The 12,431-nt window shown below is 52.4% G+C and overlaps 1 protein-coding gene across 2 annotated transcripts in view; it reads left to right on the top strand.

Moving 5' to 3' along the window:
* PDE10A (phosphodiesterase 10A) overlaps positions 1–12,431 on the top strand; it is a 695,790-nt gene that overhangs the window by 341,778 nt on the left and 341,581 nt on the right. Inside the window, exon 1 of one of the 2 annotated variants that reach the window (XM_077120814.1) lies at positions 9,745–9,850. The exons of the other annotated variant lie outside the window; for it this stretch is intronic. Coding sequence (XP_076976929.1) covers positions 9,784–9,850 — 67 coding nt within the window. The 5' untranslated portion in view covers positions 9,745–9,783. Of the gene's footprint in view, positions 1–9,744; positions 9,851–12,431 lie in introns of those variants that run through there. 2 annotated transcript variants of the gene reach the window in all.

The following is a 12,431-nucleotide window of genomic DNA, read 5'->3' as shown; positions in this document are numbered from 1 at the left end:
ATTAACACCTTGCTCTGGTGTGATACATTTGTTACAATCGATGACCACACATCTTCATAATTGTACTATTAAGTATTCATGGTCTAACTTAGTGTTTTCTGTTTGTGTTGTGCAGTGCCATGAATTTTTAAAAAATGTTTATTCTAGAAGCATTTATACAGTCTAAAATTTCCCCCTTTAGCCACATTCAAATATATAATTCAGTGCTATACTTACGTTCACAGCGTTATACTCCCATCACCACCGTCTGCTGCAGAAACATTTCCCTCATCCCAGACAGAAAGCCTGGACCTCTTAAGCCTTAGCCCCCTGTCCCCACCCGCTGTCCCCTGGAAAACCATATCCTCGATTCTGACACCATGAGTTTGTTCATTCCAATTATTCCATTAGGATTAAGAGTAGGTTAATGCAGTCAAAATAAATAGCAACAGAAGAGGGCTTCATTCCAGGTGTTCGTTGGATGATAGTCACAGAAACACGTAGACTTTTATAATTTACAGCAAGGGTCATTTGGTCATTCCCTACCAAGTCTTCAAAACTAGCGAACTTCTTGGCCGAAAAGGGGATTTAGCAGCGATAAACTGGGAAGCTCGTGAAGCTGATCTCCTCGCCGCCGTAGACCAGCCCAGGCTGCAGTGGCAGTGTCCCTTGGGGGAAGGCGGTGGAGCAGCAACTCAAGGGACAAGGGACGGAGTCTCCTTCAGAGTCCAGGACTCCACGGGCTGTCATCTGAGGGTTCCGGAAACACTGCAGCCTCTCGGTTTGCTGGAACACATTTGTCCCCGTTCTGGCTCTTCACCTAAAGCGTCCATCATGGCAGTTTGAGGTATTCCAGGACTCCAGGAACGGTCTGCTCCCGCTACCATCCCTAACGTCCTCAGCTTCCCCATGAACCCTTCTAGGCAGCTTCCGAAACCAGAAAATGGCAGACGTAGGAAAAATTCACAGGTTGAGTAAGGTGATGAGATCATGAGTGGGTGGCCAATTTTGTATGATTATCAGACATATTGCGGTTGTGTTTAACTTAGTTTTTATTTATTTGATTGCTTTCTTAATCAAATAAAAGAATTGTTCAGAGTGCAGATGTTAACATTGCCTAGACCTCTATTTTTCAAATTGGCTCTGAGTAACTGATGCCCCATTTTGCTTCCCTGCATCCCTGCGGCACAGCGTCTGCGCGCTGGACGGGGAGAAAAGCTGCAGCTGATGGGCGGCTGGGCCAGTCTGGAGCGGTCATGCACCCAGAGAAGTACACATTCTTCGAATCTGCTCTCCTGTGGGTACAGACCGGCCGTGGATGGGCCTTTCAATTATTTACTATTTCAACTGAGATGTGACCCAGTCCGTTCACGGTGGGTCTTAATCCTTCCCTACAGTCCTTTATGAGGATGAAAGGCAGAAAAGCCCAGAGAGCTTAGAGAGGACCACCCCACGAGCAAGCAAGAGCCCACAGAGGCTCAGAGAGAGAGCCACTGAGACCAGAACCAGGAAAGGACGGCAGCCTCCACCGTGAGCCTTCCTAGGTGACAGAGGAACCCTGCATGCCATCCATCGGCTTTCCTCTGAGAAGGGCTCTTCCTCTTGATGCCTTAATTTGAACATTGTCATGGCCTTAGAAGTGTAAATTTGTAACCTAATAAATCCCCATTGAAAAAGCCAATCCATTTCAGATATATTGCCTTCCAGCACCTTCAGCAAAACGAAACAGTGCCTATGACATAATCGCCTTAAGACCATTCTTCATTTTCTGAATTTAGTCAAATGCACTCTTTGTGGGTCATGTTAAGAAATGTATGAGGGACATGCTGATATATACTCAATGAGACACTGGTCCTTGGATGAGGAGCCTCTTCAGGGATGAAGATGCAGCAGCCGACTCACGGAAAGGGTGGGAAGGAGAGGATGGACAAATTCTACATGCCATGAGCCAACCAGTTGCCAACCTGCAGCCCCCCTGAGCCCCCCAGGAGCCGTGCCAGCCACCCACGTGTGGCCATGTTTCCATGCGGCACGAATTGAGCAAGATGAGCCATCCCAGATGCTGCATTCCTGCCCAGTGCGACTGCAGCTGTACACATGTGGTCTTGGGCCAGTTGGGTCCTTTTAGAGGTGACAGTTACAACTTGGGGAGCAAAACCAACAAACGACTTAACGCTGCTATGCCTGAGGGTGCTCTGGTGTAGCGGCGGAATTGGTGTTGGTTGGGAGGTGGTGTCCTTTAGCCCGGGAATCCCAATGCATCGTGGATCAATGTCTCATAGTAAGTAGAAAGTAAAGCAGAGGTTTATGCTGGATATTTCAAGCCAGGAGAGGACGTTTGGCTTTTTAGTCTGTTTTGTACAACTAGGGGTTGATATGCCCAACAACGGTGGTTTTGTTCGCCGTGACTGCGCTGGGCTGTGAGAGAGTGGGCCGCTACCTTGAATGCTGTGACTGTGATGATATGCGCAAGGCTCTTTGGGTGGAGATTTCTGGAGACTTCCAGGGGAAATCTCCATGAATGGAGTGCTGGAGGGAGAGCGATATAATCTCCTAGGAAAGCTGGAGTCAGAGAGAAGACGTGAATTCAGGAGACTGCTCATCCTCTGGAACTGATATGTTCCAAAAGTATTGTCAAGAGAACAGTGCGGATGCAGATGCGATCCTAAGAGGGGAGAAAAATCCCCCTTGGCGAGTCCTGCCTTTGAAGAGGGCTGTAAGGCCAGTGTAGCACGGAAGCCCAGAGTCACAAGCCCTCAACTTCTGAACCAAACAAAATGAATGTGATTCGAGGGCTTTGTGAAACATATGTTGCCTAATCTCAACTTCCCCTTACTTCCACTACCGATCTGAAAGTTTTTACAGATTTCTGTGGTCTTCCATCAAGAAAACAAATGCTGCTGAAAAAATAAAGGCTGCTTATCTTTTGGCTTCTGTCAGTTATTTTTCTCATCAGGGTTCATTTTCAAAAAATTAAACATATAAAATACTGCTTGCATCACCTTACAGCATGTTGCTTCTGTGGACTCTGGATGGCGTGGCTGACAGTCTAAATTAGGACCGTGCACATATATATATATATATATATATATATATATATATATATCCATCAGGTGAAATCCACTCCCCTAAGGAAGCTGCCTGGCGGGCATGCCCATGTGCGATGGACGTCAGGGCTGAGGGACACGCAGCACTGAGGAAGCAGGAGGGCTCTCTCCCCACTTTTTCCTTTTGACATTTTAGTAAGAGAAGCACTGGGAGAAAAAGCATTGCTGTCTCTTCTCTAAAGCCTGTCATCTTTATAATGTCAGGACCTGACAGCAGAACAGTTCCGTCTCGGCTTTACGTTCTTAAATGCCCATCCAACTCTGGGCTAGACTGGAAGCAAACTTGTAGTGTCCCACTTGTGCCCCGGGCTGCGCCTTACATTTTTCTGAGATCAACAGAAAGGAATATATTCTTTGAGTGAATCCATTTTGATTCTTATTCTTGAGACAAATCTGGAATAGCCAACACTTTCTCGTTTTCTCATAACTGCACCAGATCCCTGCATGAGCTGTGTGCCCAGGCCCATTGTAAAGGCTTGGCCATTAAGAGGAAAAAAAAAAATGTTTCCAAGAAAAAGATTCCCAAGCAACAGTTGGAACCAACTTATTCAAACCACATGAACAATATACAATTCAAACATCACAAAACAATCTGTGTGGGCGCTGAGGTGCTCAGCCACGTGGCCTACCAGTTTTGGCAACCCTTTCTTAAACTATATGCTCATTTGAAAATAAGGAATTTATAGGCATCTGGACGATGCCTATTTAATAATTTAAGCCATTCCCTAGCCAATGCTTTTAGTCCTTACTTCTCGCCATGTTCACTTTCTACTTAAACTGGATTTGGGGTCTTGGAAAGAAATGTTTTCTCTTCTTTAGCACCCTTCTCCCCTGCTCTCTCTCTCTTATTTATTTATTTGTAGAGATATAATTCTCACACTGCATTTATTTGATCCTTAAGACAGAGTCTCAAACTAAATTGACATATCTGATTTATAAAAGATTGGTGAGGTGTTGATTATCTAAATAGAACCCATTGGTTTTGAGAAATGAAAAGTGCTTCATTGTCTGCAAACCCCATTAGGTTTCTAAAGTTAACTAGACTTTTTTTAATAGCAACATCTTGGAAATTTAGTTCTGTATCGTAACGAGAAAGTGCTATATACAAGATTAATAGATAATTATCGCAGGAATTTAGTATTAATTATGTAACCTCGGCAGTACTTTCTAACATCAGCAGACTCTGGGCTTGAATTATGTAAAGCTAATTCAAGTAAGGAGGGAATTAAATGTTTTGCTTTTTAAAAATTTCCACTTGGATCTTATTTATTAAACGGAACACACGCTTCCCCCTTTCTCAGAAGGCATAGATGCTGAAGAAGATTCACTTGGAATATTAACGCTTTAATCAGCTTAATGCAATTTCCTTTCATGGACACCCAGAAAATTGTACCATCTGCATAGTATCAAATATATTTTAACCAAAAACTAAACGCTATTTTATGTTTTTAAAATTAATAATAAGGTAAGGGGCAGGCTATGGTGGCTCAGCAGGCAGAGTTCTCGCCTGCCATACCAGAGACCTGGATTCTATTCCCGGTGCCTGCCCATGCCAAAAAAAACAACAAAAAAAAAATTAATAAGGTAACCTATACTGATTTGTAGTTGTTTAATGACATAACTGAAGTGATAATAAGATTGTCATGTGTTTATAATTAATAAGTTTGAATTCATAAAAATATTTTAATTCAAACTGTGCCAAAGATCTATGAATGTTAGTGGTGAGAGAGTTGTTCTTGATCATCTTTGGTCTGGTTGCAGGACTGTCCCATTTAGTGTATTGACTTTATAATAACATTTTTCTTACTAGAGTGATAATGGCCTTGTCTTTTGTTTTTTTTTTTTTTTAGGCTTGACCATTACATACTGTAAGAATGTACATCTGACTTTAGTCAAGATCTGCTAACATCAGCAGTCATAGAAATTTGTAATCATTGCATTCAGGTGACATTGGCATGCAGGGAAGCCATTATTGAATGTTGATTGTGAGCTGACCTTTATTAAAGGTTATGAATGGTAAGAAGTTTGGCCCCTGCTGTCATACTGTTTAAAACACAATTGTCAATGCAAATTAAACATGGTCAGGTGCAGATGAAACGGACACGTGCCAAGTTGTTTGTACAGCAAAGCTATCATGGATTAGGATAGAGAAAAATTGAAAGAAACTTCCTGGAAAGACACAGACTTAGATCAAATAATGAAGGATGTGGTGGCCTTGGGAGGGTGTGAACAAGTCTCCAGCAGCTGAACTACATTAATATGCCAGGCAGTGGTTAAGTGATCTCATTAGAAAGCAGAGGGTTTGTGTGATATATCACACCTGAATGACACGTATATAGACAATTTACAAGTTAGTCAATTGAAAAGACTGACATGTAAACCCCCCACCGTTTCACTGAACTTGAGATAGTCACATGAGAACAATGCTCATGAAATATTTTTCTTAGGTAACTATTTTAAATGTCACAAAAATCAAAATCAAACTAAAAAGATTGTGCCCTTTTAAAATAGATTATAACTGTATAGGTCTCTGAGTCTCACATTTAATTAACCTTTGCTTTCATATCTTTATAAAGAACGGCTATGAGCATTTTAAAAGAGAAAACAGGTTATCCAAGAATTGGTTTGCCATGTAAAATTCACAGCTGTAAGCACTACCATCAAACATTGTAAAGTAAAATCAGTTAGGAAACAGAAATGCAAGTTTACCAAAAGGGTTCATAAAATATTAACCATATTAGATCTAACCCTTAGGTTGTCCATTGGACTGCATGGTTAAATTATCATACAGAAATTTCTTAATTTCGGGAGGAAAGCTGTCATTAAAGAATTTCTTACCTTCTTCCTTGACTGGTGAAAGTTTTTAAGAACATATAATCCAATTAGACAATAACTAGCCAGATATCGTTTCCTCTATAAATAATCCCTATGCATAAAATGCAAAAACTAATATAGAGTTAACCTGATTTTAAAATGGCAAGATATGGAAGAATGACGAATTTAAGTATGCTTATGATTGCATAGCCCACTAGTTTGGGGTTTCATTACCAATAGAAAACTCCTGCTTGATCATTTTCATGGGTAAAGTGGTGACATCTGCTTTATGCTCTTTTAAAATGTTGAACTATTAGCAATAGTCATAATTTTGACACCTTTACTTGTGTTAACTCCCTTTTAATATTATTTTAGTTTTTGTTCTCTGCATTGCCTCGACTGCGGGTGAAGAAAACCATTTAACAAGAGCACTGCAGCCATCCCAAATTCTTCCTGGAGGTACAACTAGAAATTTTACTCTGCTCGAGTTGCACTCTCATCTGATAACACTCTGACATGTAACTTTTTTGCGAACTTTATGGGGACTACCAGAATCCGGTGTCCAATGAATCATGGGCCAGTGCGTTTACCATAGAAGGTTTGGGAAGTGACACAGTCCCCTCCCGTTTCTGATACACCACTAGAGAAACGCACAGGGAAGAAAAAGAACCCACAAAAACACAATCTGCAACACCTGAACGCGTGGGTGAGGGACTGAATGTTTATGCGTTTGTGTTCCTAATCTAAATCTCTGACTTAGCAGTATTTCATGAAGGAAAAGTTTTTGAATTCTTGTTACACTAGCAAACTTCCATTTAGTAGGAAGAACACAGCAAAATGTAACTGATTATTACTAAACCCCGAGTTGTTCTTTTTTCCCTTGTTATGGTTTGTGACTTAATTTGTGCAGGAAATATGGAGAAAAGAAGGACGGGAAAAAAAAGAAAGAAGACTGATTCTACAAAAGGGTTAATGAGAATTCTAAAGTTTGCGTAGTGATTTAACAAAAACTCAGAGCACAAATATTTGATGTTTCCCACTCCGCCCCCACGCCCCGCGCGCGCTCCACAATGTTGTTTATTTTCAATTCAGTTGTAAAGTTTCTTGTAACTGAAGAATGACTTTAATGACTCCAGAATTTGCAGCTAATGAAACTTAAATGACAAGGGGGAGTATGTTGAATATAGAGACATGGACGCAAAACACTCCTTGGAGAAATACGGCTTCACTACAGAACCGTGCGCACCGGGAGACCCTTGTCGCGGAGTGCGCGGGGACAGCGGGCGCAGCCTCGGACGCCAGCACAGCAACAAGTGTCGCGGCCGGAGGCACATAACGCCGGGAGGCTGCATCGGGAGTGAAGGTACCGCTGTATTCCTCACTGAAAAAAAAATGTAAAAGCTTCGGCACCCACCCACCCACCTACCCCCCACCCCCATCCTCTCTCAGCCAGGTAAGCGTCACCTCAAACATTTCTTGTTTCGCAAATTTAGGGATTACGACCTAGTGAGCACCCGTTACACGCCCCACTCCGAGTCTGTCCGGGAATCGAGGACACTCCCATGGACTGCTGCTGGGGAAGGGGGGGGGGGGTCGCACAACGTCCCGGGGACCAATCTGCTCGGGTCGGTGCAGATACAAATGTACCCCCTTGCCACTGTGGGGGACTTGGATGGGAGTCGGGAAAAGCACAGATGCGGGAAGAAGCTGGAGCACGCTTCAAAATCAAAACATGTGAGCGCTGGACCGAGAGGAGAAAACTTCTGAGGGAGAGAAACGTCCCCGGTGACCCGTGCGCCGGTGGCAACCCGGCCCTGTGTCAGCCCGAGCGACTGCACCCTTGCTCACGCTTCGTGCGCTCCGTATGACCACCTGGCGCTTCTGGAAAGCGGAGCTCCAGTTCCAGGGGAGGTGACCCAAGTCCAGGAAGTCCAAGACGAAACGGACAGGTCTGCCCACAATGGGGTTGCAGGGTCAACGCCCCGTCATCCCACCCGCCCTCCCAGGGCTCCAATCCCACGCGCGTGCCGGGACAGACACCTGCGCGTCTCAGCACATCTCTGCGCCTCTCTGCGCGCGGGCGCTCCAACTTCCCCGAACTTCGGGAGGCTCCTTCTGCCGAGCTCTCGTCTGGCGGCAGCTTTCCGTTGCGGGGCAACTATGGAAGTTGACGGCTGGGGAAAAGGGTCCAAGGAAGTCGCGGTCGACAAGGCTGCCCTTAAGGGATTGGGGCGCTGGTTTTCACCGTTTTTCTTTTGAAGCCAGAGTTTGCCCTTCCCATTCTCTAAACCTCACTGGGTGCAAACTACGAAGGGTGACTGGGTTTGTGCGCAGGAGTATGTTTAAACTTAGGTATTTGAAAAAGCGTCCTGCCGGGGAACCGCTTTCCCAAACCTTAGTTTATCGGACACAGTACGCATTTATTGTCGAACAAGTCCAACCAAATGTGCACGTCCGAATTCGCCCTCCCGGGGACCTGGGTACCGCCTGCCCACCAACTGGAGGACCGCCTGGCCCGCCGCGCAGCCTGAGCTGGGACTCTCTGCGGCTGCAGAAACCCACGGGCCGGCGGCTAAGGCGCCCCCGCCCCGCGCGGCAGCCACGGTCCAACCTCCCCACCCGCCTCCGCCTGGCTCGGGGGCGCCCGGCTTCCCCAGAGTGGCCGCGCAGGTACAGGCGGGACTGGCGCACTCCCGGCCGTGTCGCCGGGGCGCGCATTACGTGGCGGCGGCGGCGTGGGGGGCGCCCGCCCCGCCAGTGGGCGTTTTCTGCCGCCGCGGCCGCCGCCTCCAAGGGAAGCGGCGCTGCGGTGATTTTCTCGGCTGCTTGCGAGCAGTCGCCCAGGAACAGGTCCCAGAGGGCAGACAGACGGCGGCGGGCGCGCGGGGAGGGTGTCCGCGCGTCCTCTGCGCCGCCCCCCCCACGGGAAGACCGCGGCTCTGCGCCCCAGCCGGAGACGGGCGCCGCGGGGTGGCCGTAGCCGCCGGCAGCGCGTCCTCGGGCACCTCGGGGCGAGGACCATGTGAAGACCTGGCCGCGCGGGGAGCGGCAGACCGGAAAGAGGCCCCGGCCCACCCGCGGGGCTGATTAGCCGCTGTGGACGTCCCGGTGGGGCGCAGGCGATCGCGTGGGTCCGGGCCCGCTCCGCGCGCTCTCTGCCGGCGAACTGCTTGCGACTCCCGGGCGAGGGTGGAGGCTGATGGCCAGCCCCGAGAAGCTGCTCTTCTCCCGCCCTCAGGTCCCCCGGCCGGCGGCCACGGAGCAGCCCAGATCCGGCCCCGGCCAGCCCTGCCCGGAGCACCAGCGCAGCGCCACCGCGCGCCCGGCCCCCGCCTCCCCGGGCCGCGCTGGCCTCTCTGCGCGCTGCGGCGCCGGCGGGAGCAGCGGCGGCTGCCGGGGCGCCCCCCGCGCTCCCTTCGCCCTCTCCTTCCCCTCCCCTTCCCCCTCCTCCTCTCCATCTTCCTTCTACTTCTGGCCGCCGCCCCCCCCGCCCCCTCCTCTGGCTCTCCCCTCCTCAGCCTCCTTTCACCTCCCAGCGAGTCTCCAAGGGAGGGAGGGCGCAGCGGCGGCGGCTGGAGGAGGAGGCGGCGAGGCAGCTCCCCTGAGCGTCCACCCCGGCAGCAGTCACCGCGGCGGCGGCGGCGGCGGGAGGCGGCGGCTGCGCTTCGCTCCGGCGCTCCGGGGCTTGCTGCCGCCCGTCCGCGCCGGGCCCCGGCCCCTCCCCGGCCCGGTCGCCTGCCGCCCGGGGCCTCCCGGGTTCCTGGGCGCCGCCGGGGACTTCGGAGGCCCGGGCTCGGGCTCCCGCGGCCGCCACGCTCCGTGGCCGCGCAGAGGCGCCGGCTTCGCCTGGGCCGCCTGGGCCCCGCTGCTCCTCGGATCAGACATGGGAGATGGACCTTCTGCTCCCGCGGGCTGCTTCCGAAGGTTCACGGAGTGTCTCCTGAGCCCCAGTAAGTGGCTCGGCGCTCCCTCCGCCGGCCGTTGAGGCGGTGATTTTTTTTTTTCGCCCCGTTGGAGGGCGGGCGGGGGGCTGGACCCTCTGGGGTGGGATGGGAGGCGTCCCCCGAGACGGGGCTTGGCGAGGGTGCCCGTCCCGCTCGGGTCAGGCGGAGGACCCGAGCGCTGGGGTGCCGGCGAACCTCTTGGGTTTGGGCTGAGGAGGGAGCGGCCACGCGGTGCAGCAGGCGGGGAGACCCGGGTTTCTACGCCCGGAGCCAGGGCGACCCGGCAACCCGGCGCGTGGACTGGGCTTTTGCAGAGCAGGACCTGCGGCCAGCTTCGGGTTCCTACCGTACTCTTTCTGACCGCGCTGCCACACACGTTAAACCCTCCACGCGTGGCCACGTTCACTAGGCGCCCCTTCCTTTCGGCTGGGGACCACTTGGCTAGAAGCAACGTGCTACCTTTCACCTCGGGGTCGCGGGCGCTGGGCTTCTGCCGGGTGCGGCGAGGGCAGGTAGGGGCCCTGCCTCCGGCGCCCCCCGGGGAGGCCAGGCCCGCCGACCACTTGGAGCCCGGTTGTGCGCTGGGGCTGGGGCTCGGCGCCTCCTGCCGTCCCTCCCACTGCGCCATGGGTGACCGTGGGAAAGCCGGGCTGGGAGCCGGCGCGCCCTTGGTAGGAGTCACAGTGGACTCTGAGGGGGACGCGCACCCCAGCTCCGGACCCGCCTGCCGTGGAGCGCGCAGGCTTGCTGGCGCTCTGGTTGACAAAGGAGAAGAGCCACGGCAGGGGTAGAGGAGGAGAGCAAGGCGCCGCGCCTCCAGTCGCTGGATGTACCCCTGGGACCGAGCGCGGGGCTGTCCCGCCGCCCACCCTCCGGCGCGGGGCTGGAAGCGGCTCTGGGGTAGGGGCGGCACCAGGCGTGCCACGGGGGAGGGGGGTCAAACCGAGCCGAAAAGTAAAGGCAGAGGTTGGCTGGTAGGACAGAGGCGGGAGATGTTCAGGGAGGAGGTGGCCCCGGGGCAGAGAAGTGAGGTGTCGCTGCCGCGGATGGAGGACGAGCCGGGTGAGACGCGCAGGGCCGGGTGCCAGGGGCGGGCGGGAGGCGGGGACCGGGTCGGCGCGCTGCATATCGAGGGCGGGTCCGCTCCAGGCGGCCCCGGCTGGTGCCCAGTCGCTCCCGGGAGGGCACCCGGCGCGGCTCGGGCCACCACGCGCCAGGGGCGTCGTAGCGAGCGCTCGGCTCCAGGGCGCCGGGCTTTGGCCACCGCCGCCTACCGCGCGCCAACTCCAGCCTTTGTCTGAACCTCCCGCGGGCACCGTGTTTCCGGGGCGCTTCCTCTCGCTCGCGGCGCCTGCCTCCCACTCCCAGCTGGTCCGCGTCCTCCCGGGCGCCCTCGGGCGGGGCCCTTTCTCTAGCCGGAACTGCCCCCGGCCCCCAGGCCCTCGGACCCCCGCCTCCCCCCCCCCCCGGGCTTCTGCCTGCGGCGGGCCCACCGCGGCCTCGCGCTCGCTGGCGACCAGGTGGCTTCTCGTGCTTGCCTCCTGGATGCAGGGGCCAGGTGCGGCCGGGACTCCGAGCGGACCCCTTCTGTGGCCTCCCCGGTCTTGGGGGCGCTTTGTCTTACAGCCTCCCCTCGCCCCATGTGGCGATTTTATTCATGGCTGCTGGAGTCCAGGGACCGGGCTGGGGGGAGGTGGGGTGGGATGGGGCTGCGTGTGCGTGGAGGACAGACCGTGGGCTCACCTCCTGCCCCCACATATGGTCAGCAGGGACATTGTTACTTTCTGTGAAGAGCTGCCTTGGCCAGGGAGTGCCGGGTGAGGCGGAAAGCTGGGGCTCTCGGCCAGCTTTGAAGTGTGCTGGGGAAAGCCCAAGGCCTGGAAGAGAACTGGGGTTTCCCGCGTTTTCCACCTGTAAATTCCTTCTTAAACACACACACACAACAACAACGAACTTCTCTTCTTTCAGCAGCTGGTAGGGGGATGGCTGTACCTGGGCCAGTGGCAGAAACTGTTCTGTGGTGCTACTGGGGCATAGGGGCTTTGGCATTTGGAAAGCACACATTTTCCCCAAATAATGAGGCATTTGTTTGTTGCTGCTGCTGCTTGTTGTGTTTGTCTGCTTGTTTGTTTGGAAGGGAGAGAGCTGGGAGGGCTTCACCCAGCAGAATAAAGACCACTGGTCAGAGGGCACAGCTGTCCTTGGGGAATCCCAACAGGCTTTCTCCTCAGAAAGGTGGAGAACCTGGAGAAGAGGAGGAGAAGCACTCCAGTCTGCAGGGCATCCCAGAGGGAGAGCCTGAAGCTTCAGGGAAAGCCAGACCCACCAAAATACAAGCAAGCGGTTTTTTTTTTTTTTCTTTCTTCTTCTTCCTTCCTACCAGCCCCTTTGGGGCTACCAAAATCCTGTTTGGGATAGCACTAAAGTAAGTACTAAGGTGTGTGTAGACAAAATTGACCTGCTTACAAATGTAGGAGTCCAAGGCTAGACTCTCCTCTCTCTAAGGAGGAAGGTTCATATTGATGTGTGAATGTGAGTAACTGCTTTCTGCTCTCACACCCTGCATCTCCACCTTGGGTCATCGTTT

This window comes from Tamandua tetradactyla, chromosome 11 (assembly GCF_023851605.1).
Source record: "Tamandua tetradactyla isolate mTamTet1 chromosome 11, mTamTet1.pri, whole genome shotgun sequence".
In the NCBI taxonomy this organism is placed as follows: Eukaryota; Metazoa; Chordata; class Mammalia; order Pilosa; family Myrmecophagidae; genus Tamandua; species Tamandua tetradactyla.
Note: the sequence above shows the minus strand (reverse complement) of the source record. Positions and strands in the feature narration are given on the sequence as shown.